This window comes from Brachionichthys hirsutus, chromosome 2, assembly GCF_040956055.1.
Source record: "Brachionichthys hirsutus isolate HB-005 chromosome 2, CSIRO-AGI_Bhir_v1, whole genome shotgun sequence".
In the NCBI taxonomy this organism is placed as follows: domain Eukaryota; kingdom Metazoa; phylum Chordata; class Actinopteri; order Lophiiformes; family Brachionichthyidae; genus Brachionichthys; species Brachionichthys hirsutus.
The window spans coordinates 9,692,631-9,707,931 of record NC_090898.1 but is presented as its reverse complement, the minus strand read 5'-3'; the positions used below and the strand labels follow the sequence as shown (position 1 = coordinate 9,707,931).

At 43.4% G+C, this 15,301-nt stretch overlaps 1 protein-coding gene across 1 annotated transcript in view; it reads left to right on the top strand.

Annotated features, from left to right (window-relative positions):
• LOC137909506 (neuron navigator 1-like) overlaps positions 1-15,301 on the top strand; it is a 67,614-nt gene that overhangs the window by 46,219 nt on the left and 6,094 nt on the right. The window contains exons 7-16 of the mRNA XM_068753974.1: positions 1,379-1,517; positions 7,807-8,104; positions 10,573-11,401; positions 11,511-12,029; positions 13,270-13,311; positions 13,733-13,881; positions 13,981-14,160; positions 14,273-14,325; positions 14,529-14,552; positions 14,744-14,821. Of these exons, the coding sequence (XP_068610075.1) occupies positions 1,379-1,517; positions 7,807-8,104; positions 10,573-11,401; positions 11,511-12,029; positions 13,270-13,311; positions 13,733-13,881; positions 13,981-14,160; positions 14,273-14,325; positions 14,529-14,552; positions 14,744-14,821 (2,311 nt within the window). The remainder of the gene's footprint in view (positions 1-1,378; positions 1,518-7,806; positions 8,105-10,572; positions 11,402-11,510; positions 12,030-13,269; positions 13,312-13,732; positions 13,882-13,980; positions 14,161-14,272; positions 14,326-14,528; positions 14,553-14,743; positions 14,822-15,301) is intronic.

Here is a 15,301-nt window from a genome sequence, read left to right as displayed (position 1 = left end):
CCACACGGGCACCCAACTGGAAGGCCCACAATCCCATCCTCCCCCCATTTCACAGTATTCATGACCTCATTAGGCAAACCCCACGCTCTTTACAGTATAGTACGACATCATTCCAACCTACTGACCCCAATAAGATAACATCTACACCCCCAACTTCCTAAACATGACCTTCTTAAAATTTACGAGCCCATGTGGATGTAGATGTAGACCGACATGCCCAAAACTCGCCTCTCAGAAAGGGCCGCCCCTTCCTTGTTCAGGCCATCTGTTGATCGTTTCATTTCCTATTCCATTTGACAAATGTACATATATTAGTGAAGAGTAAAACATATTAGTGAAGAGTACAACACGTAAAACTGGATGAATAATAATAAAAATAAAATGTTAACGGTAGGGAAAGGTTTGCAGCTGTCAAATATCAGCTGTAAATAATGGTGGCAGAACCAGGTAACATAGCTTAAGGTAAAGAGGTAATGATAATATTGTTTGAGTGGTAATAAAAACAGAAGGACCCCCAACATGTTTATGTGGGGGGTAGCATGATGGTGCCGTGGGCAGCGCTGCGCCTCACAGCTAGGACGCGGTGTCATCTGGGATAAAATAGTTCTTGGGATTAAGGGAGTAAAATCTAGGAAGACATTTTCCAAGTTGAGAGCGCCCTGGCACAGACTCCCCTCCTACACTCGTAGGTGTGAGATTCACTGTATATGTCCTTTGGTGCTATTTTTATGTGTGGGCCGAGATGATGAGAGAGCTCCAGTTTTCAGTTTGCCAAGTGTGAAATTTTGGAACGTAGAGCAGCTGAAATGATGTCTGTCTTTCGATAATGCAAAATAAAAAATAAAAACTGGAAGAGCAGTTCAAGCAGATGCTGCTCAAATGCTCTCTGTTCACCAAAAATAGGCACAGAGCTCGTTGTAGAGCTTCGTTTTAGAGCTTCGTACTGGTTCCCAGGCTTTTTTTTGTTTTTTATCTCCACCCACAGATGAAGTCAAGCGGCCCTTCAGTGAAAACACCATCCATGTAAAAAAATGAATAAATAAAATAAGTGAAGTGATTGAATTATACTGAACATGAAGTATTGAAGCGGATACTGTTAGATCTGATGATGCGTGGTTGGGCTTGTTTTAGTTTACATATCTGCTATTTGTGACTGAAGCTGGATAAAATCATTCAACCACTGCTACATGGTGAGACTTGTCATCGTACCTCCTGATTCTCATTCACACTCACTACAATACGACTCAGTATGAACGGATTTATTTATTAGTCAAAATCCATTTCTAATATTCTTGAGCCTCCTCCTCGCGACATGCACTTCTAGCTGGCTTGAAGTGCATATTGTCTGATGCCTCTCGTTTGTCTTTGCTTCCTGCAGTTGGGATGAGAGCAGCTCCATCAGCAGCGGTTTGAGCGATGGCTCAGACAACCTCAGCTCCGAAGAGTTCAACACAAGCCCCACCCTCACCTCCCTCCCCACCACGCCCATCAGCGCCAGGAGAAACTCTGCCATGGTGGTAAGCAATGCGCACGTTAGGATTCACCGGCACGTATCAAACAAAGCCGCCTGATACACACTGGGTGGATTAGCAGTGTGTGTTGGTTACAGCATTATTGATTAAGATGTTAAGGTATTATTGCGGGTTGAATGATGATAATTCAACAACAGGCAGCAGGACACTGGTGTCAGAGACAAAGGCTCATTGTGTATTCTGTACACACTCAGGTTTATTGCATCTGCAGCGATCAATGTTCACCACAACTCGCACGCTGCATGCTCTACAGCTGGGTCGGTCCATAAGACTTCCTGTGGAGCGTTTGTGGAGCCATGTTAAGAGAAAATCTAACAAGTACCCGTTTGCTATTGCTGCTGTAGGGGTTCGGGACTTGGACTACACTAATTAGGATTTGAATCTGAGAAGAGCACATAAAATCACACAGATCAAAATAAAGAAAGACAAAAAAAATCACATAAAGCTCTCGTACCCATCTTAAAATATGCTGCAGGGATGGGAGGATTTGGGATTTGTGAGCTCAGTGATGATGATGATGATGATGATGATTCGTTTATTTAACAGGGACAGCGCACATTAATAAACATTTCTGTCAATGTGCCAGAATTAGCCAAAAGGCTATTTTTCATCTGTTGTCCCTGGACAGAAATTCCATGGCCCCAAAATATAAATACATATGAAATAAAATTAATAAAAATACAGATATACAATAACCACATAATTAAAAACTATATCAACTAAAACAATTTCAAGTAACAGTAAAACTTAATGTCTATTAACTAAAATTTTATAAAGCAACTAAAATCATAAAAACAGGTGACATTATAAAACAACAAATTAAACAGCAGTTTCTCTCAGTGACGACACAACTGTGTGCTAATGAGCCATTCCTTAAGGTGAAATTTAAATGCATTACAGCTCTCAAGATTTCTGACGATAACTGGGATAGAATTCCACTCATGTGCAGCTTTAAAGGAAAAGGCAGATTGACCAAATTTGCTTTTCCTGAGTGGGATAACGCAGTCCCCTCTTGCAGCACCTCTAGAAACTCGATGTGTGGCAGTTCTTACATCCACAAACTGTCCGAGCGGAGGAGATGTTAAACCATTAATAATTTTGTACATCAGACATGAATTTATATATTTAATCAAATTTTCCCAGTTTAACAATTTGTATTTATTTAATATTGGGCAGTGATGAAAATATGCTGGTTTTTTGTCCAGTATTTTAAGCGTTTGTTTGTACAGAGACTGCAGAGGTATTAGAGTAGTGATACTGGCCTGCGACCAGGTTGTTAAGCAGTAAGTGATATGCGAAAGAATCATAGAATGCATATACATCAACGACGCCCCTGTCGACATGTAATCCCGAGTGAATCTAAAGTTTGAGAGACTGAATTTAACTCTATTACAGACCTTTTTAACCTGTTTTTTGAAATTAAGTTGTGAATCTATAACGACTCCAAGGTACTTGTATTCGGAAACAATCTGCAGCCTTTCCCCCAAAACAAAGACATCTGGGTCAGCACCAGAGCACTTTGTCTTTGAGAAAAACATGCAGACCGTTTTTGATAGATTTAATTGCAAACAGCACTGCTTCAGCCAAGTTGTTACATGAACCATGATGTCTGTGAGTTCTTCAGCAACTTGTGTAGTACTGCTACCAAAAACATAGATAACCGTATCGTCAGCATACATTTGTAAGTCGATGTCAGGACAAACAGAAGGTAAATCATTAACATATAAAGAGAACAGCAATGGTCCCAGGACAGAACCTTGAGGAACACCTGTAGACTGACCTAGAACAGCTGATTGATGGTTTTGTAGTTGAACACACTGAGAACGGTGTAATAGATATGATTCTAACCATCCAAGTGTGCGCAGTGAAAAATTAAAGGTAGACAGTTTAGACAGGAGGATTCTGTGATTGACAGTATCAAACGCCTTTTTCAGGTCAAGAAATATTGCTCCGACAACACCACTTTTATCCATTAAAGATTTGATCCTTTCAACAAAAAAACAGTTTGCCGTTTCAGTCGAGTGTTTGGCCCTAAAGCCAAATTGCATTGGATGCAGAGAAAACAGGCCAGTATTCAGATAGCAAGTTATTTGTTCTGCTACCAATTTCTCTACCACCTTTGACAGTGTCGGGATTATACTAATAGGCCTATAGTTGCTAGGCAGCAGAGGATTTCCACCTTTAAATATAGGAGTCACAACTGCCTTTTTCCAAACACTTGGAAATTTTCCCTGGGAGATTGAAAGGTTAATAATTTTGGTTAATGGATAAAGTATTGATGAACTGAGCTCTTTGAGCATGACTGTGTCCAAACCAAAGACATCTTTTGCTCTTGACGTATTTAACGATTGAATAATTCTCCTAACCTCCATTTCACTAACATTTCTTATACTGAATGCTGGTTCATTTGTGCTTAGTGTTCTGATATTTGTTTTGCCATCAGGAAAACATTGAGCAATCGTGGACACAGAGTCAACAAAGTAATGGTTGAGAACCTCTGTAATTTCAGACGGACTATTTATGATTTTTCCATTTATTTCAAGTTCAACCAATTCCTTTACTTTATTGTGATTTCCTGTTAAATATTTCAAATGTTTCCAGACAATTTTACTATTACCTCTTGCTTTTTCGATTATAGTTATGAAATAATCTGCCTTTGCTTGTCTAATTTTATTGATCACTTTGTTCCTCATCATTACAAAAAGATGTCTGTCATGGCTAAGTTTAGTTCTGATTGACTTTTTTAAGGCCCTGTCCCTTTCTTTCATAATTTTTAAGATATCTGCATTTATCCAAGGGACGTTATTTTTCCTATTTCTATGCCTCAATTTACAAGTATGGTTTATAATAGTGTTCTCTAAGCTTTTTGAGAAAGCATTGCTGTCTTCTTCCAGGTCTATCCCCTGCAACATGTCATCCCATTCAGTATGTAGAATAGCATTTGTTAATGTCTCCATTTTAGTTTTAGGAATACCGAATGATTCATGTTTTTTTATTAATGGATTAAATCTTTTATTTGTTAGTTTCCTGACAACAATAATGAAGTTATGGTCAGACATGCCAGTTAACATGTTCAATGATTTAGGAATCCTATCCGGTCTATTGCAAAATACTAAATCGATTTGCGTACTAGAAGAATTGGTTATTCTTGTAGGTCCATTGACTAGCTGCACCAGGTCAAATTGATCTGTAATCTTTTTAAGGTTTTTTCGAGATTTTTTGTCCTCCCAATTAATGTTAAAATCTCCCATAATAACTACTTCTTTGTTAAAATTACATTCTCTAAGTAAGTTCTCAAATTTCTCATAGAAATTACTCTTTGATGAGGGAGGGCGATAGATCAGTATAAGAGCAAATGACATTTGTTGTGACAAAACTATATTTATGCCAATGCACTCTAATTCTTTGCCATTTGACCATTCTATTTCCTGACACTGAATGCAATCTTTGACGTAGATCATAACGCCGCCTCCCTTTGAGCTCACCCTGTCTCTCCTGTAAATGTTAAAGCTAGGTACATTAAGAGCTGCTGATGGGGTAGATTCCTGGAGCCAGGTCTCAGACAAACAAAGGTAGTCTAAGTTAGAGTCCAGCAAAAGATGATGCACCTGCTCACTTTTAGATTTAATGCTGCGTATATTCAAATGCCCTCCTAAAAGACCCTTCGGCTTCATTATAGGATCCCAAACTGTTCTTGAATGATTTACAGTCTGAAAGACTTTCCACTTACGGTTCTTCGTGATCGCTGAGTTTACTCGTGTCTTGTTTACATTCTGTTCAGGAGCAGCTACCTGGTCACGCCTCCTTAGAGTCCGTTGTGATCCATCCTCCCCAAAACAAGGGGCATTCATAGAACTGATTGTCACAGCCTCATTTAAAAGACCACAGGTTATAGGCGTGGCTTGAGGAGCATAAGATGGAGGAGGTATCCGAGGGATTTGGATTAAATTGCCCTGATGGGCAGCAGAGGGGCGAGATGAAGCACGTGCTGAAGTTCTCTGGTTGGAGATAATGGTGGAGATTACAGGGTTTGGGCAGCAGGGGGAGCTGGCGATGAGGACCGGTGATGGAGAGGTCCCTGAGGAGGAAGAGGGGCCATCAGAGGCCGGCGTGGTGACCTGTGCCGTCGGTGGTGTGGTGGGATAAGGAGGTGCGGTCAGTCAATGATGGGGAGCTGTGGAGACTGCATGGGAGATGTTCAATGAGAGAGCACGCGTCCCCTGGAAGCTGGGATGGAGACCGTCTCTGCTGAAGAAGGAAGCTCGATTCCAGAAAAGGTTGAAATTGTCAATAAAAACCAGGTTGTGTTCCGGACAGGCCGACTGCAGCCAGGTGTTGAGGGCCAGCAGCCGGCTGAAGCGACCAATGCCTCGGTGCAGCGTGGGGATGGGGCCAGAGATAAAAACGGACTTTCTGCTGTCTTTCAGTTCGTTAAAAAGACGCTTAAAATCCTGTTTTAAAACCTCCGACTGCTGCTTGCTGGTGTCGTTGCTTCCTACATGGACGATAACGTTCCTGATGTGCGGGTGATCCGTGAGGATCTGCGGGATGTGTTGCGCCACATCAGAGACGTGAGCCCCCGGCAGAGAGTGGGTCACGGCGTGCTTGGCCCTGATGCGCTTGATGACGGAGTCCCCAACGATCAGTGAGGTGGGACGCTGCTCCGAGGACCTGCGGGGAGGGGACGTCGTCGGGGTCACGGAGGAGACAGGTCCGCCAGCTGAGATGTTTTTGCCGGCTTGTCTCGGCTGGCTTCTAAAATCTTTTCCGCAGCTCTGCTTGAGGTTCTTTAAGATCCATCTGTAGCTGCATGGTTTCCCGGCAGTGTGTGTGTGTGTGTTTGACGTAGGTCACACCTCCACAATGTGGCTTATATGACGGATGCACTGGGATTTAGATGCAATATAACCATAGCAACCAAAGTGCAGGGTCTTTGTCTTTTCCTGTATATTGAAGAACAGGTCTGCAGCATGGCCATATGCAGTATGCACACCCCCCCCCCCCCCCCCCCCCCCCACACACACACACACTCGGCCATCTGTAGTCCTGCACACAGTCCAGTAAGCTACAACTACCAGGATGCTTCCCTCATTGGCCTAGTTGTGGGATTCATAGCAACCATTACCCCCATGGCAGAATTACCATGACAACCACTCATCACCTCACTGTACACCCCGCCTTGGCTGATACACATGGCTCCCTGTTCTCTTGCCATGCGCCGATGTGATGCTCTTCTTGTTGGCTGAATCCATTTCTTAGTCTCTGTGTCACAGAAACCTCCAAACATTTGCTGCTCCTGTCTTGTTTTATTCTTCTTATAATGAAGTCTAACTCATCATTCTTCTATTTAGCCTGTTAAATACAGTAACTTATTCAAGAAGGATGCAAGAGTGAAAGAAGGGAAACACAAATAAGAGATTATTGACAGAGACCAATAAAAGACCAACAGTGTATGCAATAGTTTTCCACATGTAGGTGAAAAATATATATTTTTTAATAGCATTAAATTAGTCAGTATCTTGTTTACCCAAATCCTTTGTGCATGTACATAGTATGTACGTCTGTTTGTCTGTGTATACTTTTGTTGTTGTTAGAAATGTTGTTGCAACAACAGCATGGATAGATAGATGTATAGCTTCCCACCCCCTGCTTTCATAATAAAGGAATGTATGAAGACATGTTGTTGTTCTATCTACAAGGTCTGGTAGAAGAGCGCGCGCGCACATGCACACACACCTACACACACCCACACGCACACACACACACACACACATACACATACACACCATGACCTCACGTGACGCTAACCTGCCCATGGGGTATATTGCTTTTAATAAACAAGGAATTCATCATATGAGTCTTCTGTCTTCTTGGGAAACACTGTCCTGAAGAGATTTGGTGTTCGACTCAACACAAAATGGAAACATTTGACATCCGTTTCCTTAAATGACACGAATTTGCTAATTTTAGCACGCCTCATCAACGGCAAAAAAAAAACATAGCTTGTGCACAAAGTTTTTCATGTCATCTCAGGAGGCACTTTGTATGTAAAAAGCCTCGCGAATTGTGAATTGATCTTCTCATTCATTTTGTATTGTCAGTATTCGGATTTATGTCAATTGTGAAACGGACTCAAAACAAGTAAAGGAAAGGGTGGATAACACATCACTCAAACCTATCAAACAAATCAATCGTTGATTGTGTTCATTCATAGCCGGACCTTTACTAAAAATGAATGGGTCCATGTTCATCCTGCCTCTTTGTCTTTATCCAGATGCGCACAGATGCAGAGAAGAGATCTCTCGTGCAGAGTGGTCTGTCGTGGGACAATGAAGAAGCCAAACCCAACCGCAAGAGTCAGGGCAGCAACATCTACGACACGGGAAGTCTCAAGTCCGACTCGGCCAACAAATGGAAAAAGACACATGTCCACCGTGAGGACAGAGGGACGGGCGAACTGAGGAAACCTCACACCCTGGGTCAGGGGAATGTGTTAAAGAAAGGAAGAACCCCACCTGTGGGAGTCACCTCGCCGATCACACACACCTCTCAGACTGGACTCAAAGTGGCAGGCGAGTGCAGAAACACACACTGTTGGGTCGCTGCATCTGGAATGGTTGCATAAGCCGAGCAGACAGCTGCATTTCTGTGGCTGTCTTTGAATATCCTCTTCTTTCTGGCAGCCTCACACCCACTGGCAGCCACTGACACACTCTGTCTTTGTCCCACACATTTATCCACAGCTGCAGCCCACCCTCTGGGCCTATAGAGAGTGGTGCCATGTATCAAACACCCATCACCACCCACTCGCTTCCTGCCAGCCAAACACACACTGAACAACAGTGTTTATTTTTTCTTCCAATTAGTTCAGCCTTTCTAATCCAATCTTTACTTTTGAGACAGAGACAATTTGTAGCATTTATTTGTACAGAAACGCTCAACTGAACAAGAGGCCATCGTGTTTGTGTGTGTGTGTGTGTTCACACGTATAACACTATCACTACACAATAGTGGTGACTGTGCAGCTGCCTTTAAACACACCATCTGTGTGCAAGCAAACACACACACACACACACATACAACAACAGGATATTGCTGTGCCAGTCTGGATAGGCTGTGTCTGTGTAAATAGTACTCTTTCTGTGGGACTGTCCTGATGACAGTTACGCCAAACAAGTGTGTGTTTGTGCCAGGCGATCATTGCTGTTTATGTTAACCGGATGACTTTTCTATCAAGGTCACTCAGAATTGGAGACAAATGAGTGAGATGATGAGGTCAAGTGAAAGCTGACTGCAAAAGGTTCATCAGTGTTTAGGAGATTTGGAATATAATTATGAGGATCAGACATTCAGAGATAATTACAAACATCTTTGCTGCTTTAGATGAGCTCATCACTGAGTGTGTGTGTTATTTGTCACATGTCATCAGGAAACACGTAGTGTGTGAGGGAGCAGTGTGTGCAAGGATAAACACTTCCATTCTGTATTCACTAGTAAATATGCAGTTTACTGCATAATATCTACGTGACAGAGTTTGTTTTTTTCAGTAGCAGCTGACAGTTACTTCCATTAAACCAGTTTGATTGTGAATATAAATGTGAGAAAATCCCGACTCCAGTCATGATTTCTGGAAGTTAAACGTATTATTATAATTTTTTTATATTTACTATATTAAAATAAGTACAAAAATAAACACAACATGTTTAGAGGATGTGGTCACTGATGGACCCAGAAGGATTGTGGGTAAGTTATGAGTCATCAATGGGAATAGCATGTGTCTATCATCAACTAAGCCTTAAATAGAAAAATAATTAATGATGGAGAAAATAAATGGGCCATAGTTCCACTGCATTCAAAAATGGCAACATTAAATATTGTACAGCATGCGAGGAATTGTTCTTTCTGCCTGTGTGTTCCGGTCTGTTTTTAGACTTCATGCATGGAGACATGTAGAGACACATCCCAGGCTGCGTCTCTGCAGGCGTTGTCAATACCTCATTCATTCAGGACTAATTCTACACATATTCCTGGATTGTGTCAGCATGGTTTTGTTTCTTGCTGAGTATTTATGTTGTTCAAACACTGTTGGAATGTGCAATATCATGTTTAGAAGATGGATGGAGTTTATGACTTTATATGAAAACACTATTTTTAACATTTACAAAACATTAAGTGTGATTTTCTATCAATGTCACATTCCTATAAGATCAAATCACTGAGAACGGTGTGTGCGTGTGTGTGTGTCCTGTATGTGGCTTTCGTGGGTTTATACATTTCCGTAAGTGACTCCAGATGTCCCAGGGCAGCACGCCGGTGGGTCCCATTCAACAGCAGTTCTTTGACTCTATTAATGACTTGTATATAAACCTCCCATAACAACTCCCATTAGAAACTAATTAAGAGTGTGAGCGGTGCCGGCTCGCACCCGTAACAGTGGCTCATACAGCGCACACTTGTCCACCAGACTGTTGGACAAGTGTGCGCTTTCAAACAAGTCTAATTAATTTGCCTCTGGGAAATGTAAACATCTGGATCAAGCTGTTTGACCTTCCTTCAGCCTTTGCTCCGCCAGGTTATCCTTCACTCTGACCTATTTCCCCAAAGAGTGGAGCAATCCAGTTAAACCGGGTGTTTCATACAGTTGTGTGGCCGCAGACACGCGTTGTGATTGTGAACGCCGGGTTTCCACAGCCGCGCGAGTTATTGTCGGCCCTCTCCAGCTGTGACACACAGACCGGCACTTAATGGAAAGCCAGAGAAAACCGTTTTAGTTCATCCGGATGGAAAAGAGGAGTAACTCTGTGATAATAGTGTGTGTGTGTGTGTGTGTGTGTGTGTGTGTGTGTGTGAGGCGCTTATGGGTGAGACCGTCTGCTCAGACAGGGATTTCTTTTTATCAGCAGACAGCCAGACCATGTAGGTGTTCAGATAAGATATAATGTCCTAATATGGCTTGGCTCGTCTCACTCACCACCAGAGATTGTTCAGCCTTAAAAGTGTACTCATCGCTGGTTTCTTCTTCTTCTTCCTCCTCATTCAGGTACAGTCAGGCCAGATGGAAAGCCAATGGATAGGTCTCTGTTAGCAGTGAAGGCGTCTGGCCTTCAGCGCTCTTCTTCCGATGCTGGTAAAGACCACAGAAATGGCACCAGTGCTGGGGAGCAACGTAAACCTCCATCTGGCCTTGTCAGACCCTCAACAGGTGGAAACTTTGGCTTCAAAAAGCCCGCCACGCCTACCAGTAATGGCACAGCCAATTCCAGCGCCTCTGCTATGATGAGTACAGGTGTCAGCGCCGTGCCCTGTGGTTCTGCACTGGGGGGGAAGAGTACCAAAACATCAGGTATTCCCATCAAACCAGGGGCCGGTGGTAGCGGAGGACGAAAGACGAGTCTCGATGTTTCAAACAGCGACCACAGTGGCTTTCTAGCGGCAAATGCCAGAACATCTCTCCAATACCGCTCTCTGCCCCGCCCAGCAAAGACTAGCACCTTGACTCTAATCCGCCCAAGCTCGGCTCGCCCAGTGAGCACGACGGTGGACACCGCTTCAGGGCTGATGAAACCCTCCACCACAGCGAGCCAGGGCTCCAGGCTCAAAGAGCCCGTCTCAGGAATTGGTTCTGTAACGGGTATAAGTAAAGCTGGAGGTCGGGGGATCTCAAGTCCCAGTCCTGTCAATCAGACCGACAGAGAAAAAGAGAAAGAGAGAGCTAAAGCTAAAGCTGTGGTGTCCGATTCTGAGTGCGGGGGTGGATCTTTGAAGGGTAGTCCTGCTCAGACCCCCTCAGAAAATGGAGGGAAGCTGCAGGGTCTGAGACCCCCTTGTAGTGGGAAGGGTTTGGATATGCCCTCAACCAACACACCAAGGTACTGTAGTTCATATGCTACCAGTCATTTCTTTCAAAATTCATTCTTTCGCATGCATAATAAAGTAGGAATTCTAATTTTCTTCAACGCTGTTTGCCATTGTCTTCAGATTATCTGGAGTTCCCAGCCTGGCAAAACCGCCATCCATGACCCAGCTTGACAGACTGACCACCAGCAGCGTAGATGTGAGAGTTCATGCCTCGTTGCCACCTAAGGTTCCTCCCTACTCCAAACTCCAGGACCTGACCAACTCAGGCTCGGGAGAAGGGAGAGCTACTGGGTCCAGCCTGACACCAAGCCTTACCCCAACGCTCAATGTGAACTCTTCTTCACGCTTCTCAAGCTCAGGGACTGGGTTGGGGCCCAGGCAAGTCTCTTCACTTGGAGTTGAACGGAGTGGAGGGAGTACGTCTCCTCTGCTGCAACCTCGTATGTCTGGGCTCCATCGCAGCATGGAGTCACTGCCACTTCAGATGAGTCTGGCCCCGGACCTCCTGGACAGAGAGAGGCGGAATTTAGCCAGAGGCTACACTACAATTGAGTCCCAAGCCAAAGACAGACAAGAGGACAGGGTCCCTGCTGCCAGCTGGAACTCTGGAAGTAAAGTCTCATTGTCTCATATAGACGGGTAAGATGGAATTCAGAGGAAAACGTTAACTTCAATACCAATTGTACCACAACGCACATTCTCCACATATTTAATTGTCAGGACTCGACATTAGTGGTGCACAGGTTTTCAAAATAAACTACGCACGCATGTATTAGCAGAAATATTTTCGAGTCCCTTCATTGGGTACATTGTGCCCAACAGGACAAGTGCATGACAGACGCAGGAGACAGGTGGAGCGGTTCAGCAACTCTGCCGTGGTGCTAAAACATTTATGTACGGGAAAGTGGTGCAAAAAAGAACAGATCAATATATTCAAGTATGGCTGTTTCAGAATATCAGGCGGTCTGCAGGGAGGCAATAGCCTTGGGTCTATTACCAGCCATTCAATTTGTAGTGGCTCCATGTTCTAATGATTGAAAGCATGTCTGCTTCATGCAGTGCAATAAGTGAGCAGCAGCCAACATGGTCAGGCACTCCAGAGCAAATTTGTCTATTTGGTCTACCCCTGGTAATTGTTGTTAGTCAGAATGATTTGTAATGCTGCTATAGGTCGCCACTCGCTGGTCAACCGAGGAACTACACCAACTTACCTCATTCAGTGGAACTAGAAGATATCTTTTTTCCGCTTTGCTTTACACAATGATCCTGCATGATGGAAAGGTGATTTGGCGGCCATTCAATAAAAGAATGCTGCAATTACTGGAAAGGTTTTGGGGCCATATTGCATCAGCAGCAGTGACCTTTATAAAGAGCAAATATGAATGCCTTCTGTACCAAAGACATCATAATAACCCCCCCAAAAAAATACATTTATGTCCATGGCAGGATGAAAATAACTATCACTATATTTTATTGCACAAGTGTTGAAGAAGTATAGTAAAATAAACCTTGGTGGATACAATAGTAACAGCTGCCTGTCACTAAAATGTAATGTGAGACAAAAATTCATCATTGTTGTCAGGGCATATTAAAAAGCATATTTGCATTATGAGCGCAAACAACATGCAAAGTCAACCACAGCCAAGCTCTTCCACACACACACGCGCACACACACGTGCGCACACACACGTGCGCACACACACGTGCGCACACACACACACACCAAGGCTTTTAGGCTAATATTACCGCAGCGTTATTATCAGCGTCGTACCGGCTCCTTTAACGGAAGTCATAATTACTGTCTGCCATTTTCTCTGTGCTTCTGTTTAATGACTGCCTGCACCAGTGGTTAAATAATGACATTGTTTAATCTCTGCAGTTCTCAGAGAGACAGAAATACACTGCCAAAGAAAGGTTTAAGGTAAGTGGACACGCATCCTCCTATATTCACATGGTTCACGTGACAGAGGGACACAATGTAAGCGGTGTGCTTTTACTGCACAGAGATGATAAGCTCTTCAGCGAATGAAAGATTTTTGTTCTTCATCATTCTTACCGTCAATGTGAAAATAATTCTGCTTTAATTGGCAGATATTTGCATCTCGTTCTGTCTATTCATTGGCTCATTATTAACCCACCTTATTTAACATTGAAATATTTATTATGTAAAATTTATATCAACTCATATACAAAAATAAATATATACATATATATAAATATTGCAATACAATGTAAAATAGGTTGAGATAATTATTGGATGAAATAAATTAAATATGCTTGTATATGTTAATAACTACTTTGTAACATGTGTGTTAAACATACGTGTGTGTGTCTGTGTGTAGTTTCAGTGGTGCCTCCCAGGTTGAGGAGGAAGGGAAGGAGAAAGGAGAGAGGAGGCACTCCCATACTGTTTTGAATATGAGTGACTCACTCACTCTTCCACTCCTGTCCTCACCCACTTCCCTGCCTCGTACCTCTAAGACCGTTACGGGTTAGTATACATGTGTTATTTATCATGTCATGTTGCTCTACTGCCCAGTTTCATGTATATAATCAGTGAGCTTCCTTGGATCCTGCTGTTTCCCACCAGCCCCCAGCCCTGTTGGGGGGCCTCCGAGGATGACTCGATCCAGCAGCATCCAAACGCATGACGCCTCTCTGGATCTGTATGGCGTGTCTACACTGGGCAGCACGCTATCACTGTCTGAGCGCCCCCGCAGCATGGGAATGGTTCGCTCCGGCTCCTTCAGGGAGAAGGATTCTGATGAGGGTGGGCCCTTTGAATTTAACAGATACCTGTCATAAGATGTCCTGTTCATTGATGCCGTTCAGCTCGGTCCCCTAGCGGGTTTGTGATTGGTTCATTTTGCTACTCTTCTCAGTGCACGGGTCTGTGCTGTCCCTGGCATCCAACGCCTCATCAAATTACTCATCGGTGAGTGTGAATGTGCAGCCTCAGGTAGCCGCAGCAGTGTGTGGTGTGTGTGCACGTACATGTGAGTGCGTGCGTATAAGAATGCTTTCCTCTCATACACAAACAATACACACTGAGAAACAAGTTTCCCCCTAAACCTTTGCAAGTTTCCTCTCCTTTTTTCCCGTCTAACCTCTTTGGCTTTATTCCTCTTCCTTCCAAAGGCTGAGGAAAGGATTCAAGGAGAGGTAAGTGTGCTCTTGTCTCTCCTTTCTCCTCCTCTTCCTCATCGCTGTCTTTTCATCCATTGCCTTCCTCCCAGTTGCCTGTGAGCGATCGAGTCTGTAGATCATTAAAAGACCAAACGTCCACTCACCTTATCATTTGGGCAGTGATCTGTTTTTATATTGAGAACAACAAATCTGTTTTTGCCTCACAGCAAATCCGCAAGCTGCGGAGGGAGCTGGAATCGTCCCAGGAGAAGGTGTCATGTCTGACGACGCAGCTCACGGCAAATGTACGTACCGCCCGTCCCCTTCTTCTCTAACCGTTTAGAAACAAGGACTCTACCGTGTGCAGGAGTTTCAATTTCTGAAGAAAAAATTATTACAGTTCATTTTCTAACTTCTACGTGTGGCCCTTTTCAACACAACCCAAAACTGAAGTAGAATCAGATACATACCCTATGCGAGTTAGTAACACATGTAGCTCAATTTATATTTGAATATATCAGATTCCATCTATGTGTGTGTGTGTGTGTCCTGAATAAAAACACATATGAGCAAAAACACCATATTGAGGCCTAATCTATTAATTTGTTCAGATTACATTTGCATGCCAGAATGTGTCATAGGAGGTACCGGTATATGTGTGTGTTTTGTCTTGAGTGACAGACTAATTGCTGGTGTTGCCCTCCCAATCCAATCCTCACTCTTCCCTCCTTCATCGCGCCGGAGAAAGACTTTAAAATCCAAGCTGTAAATAAATATATTGTTTG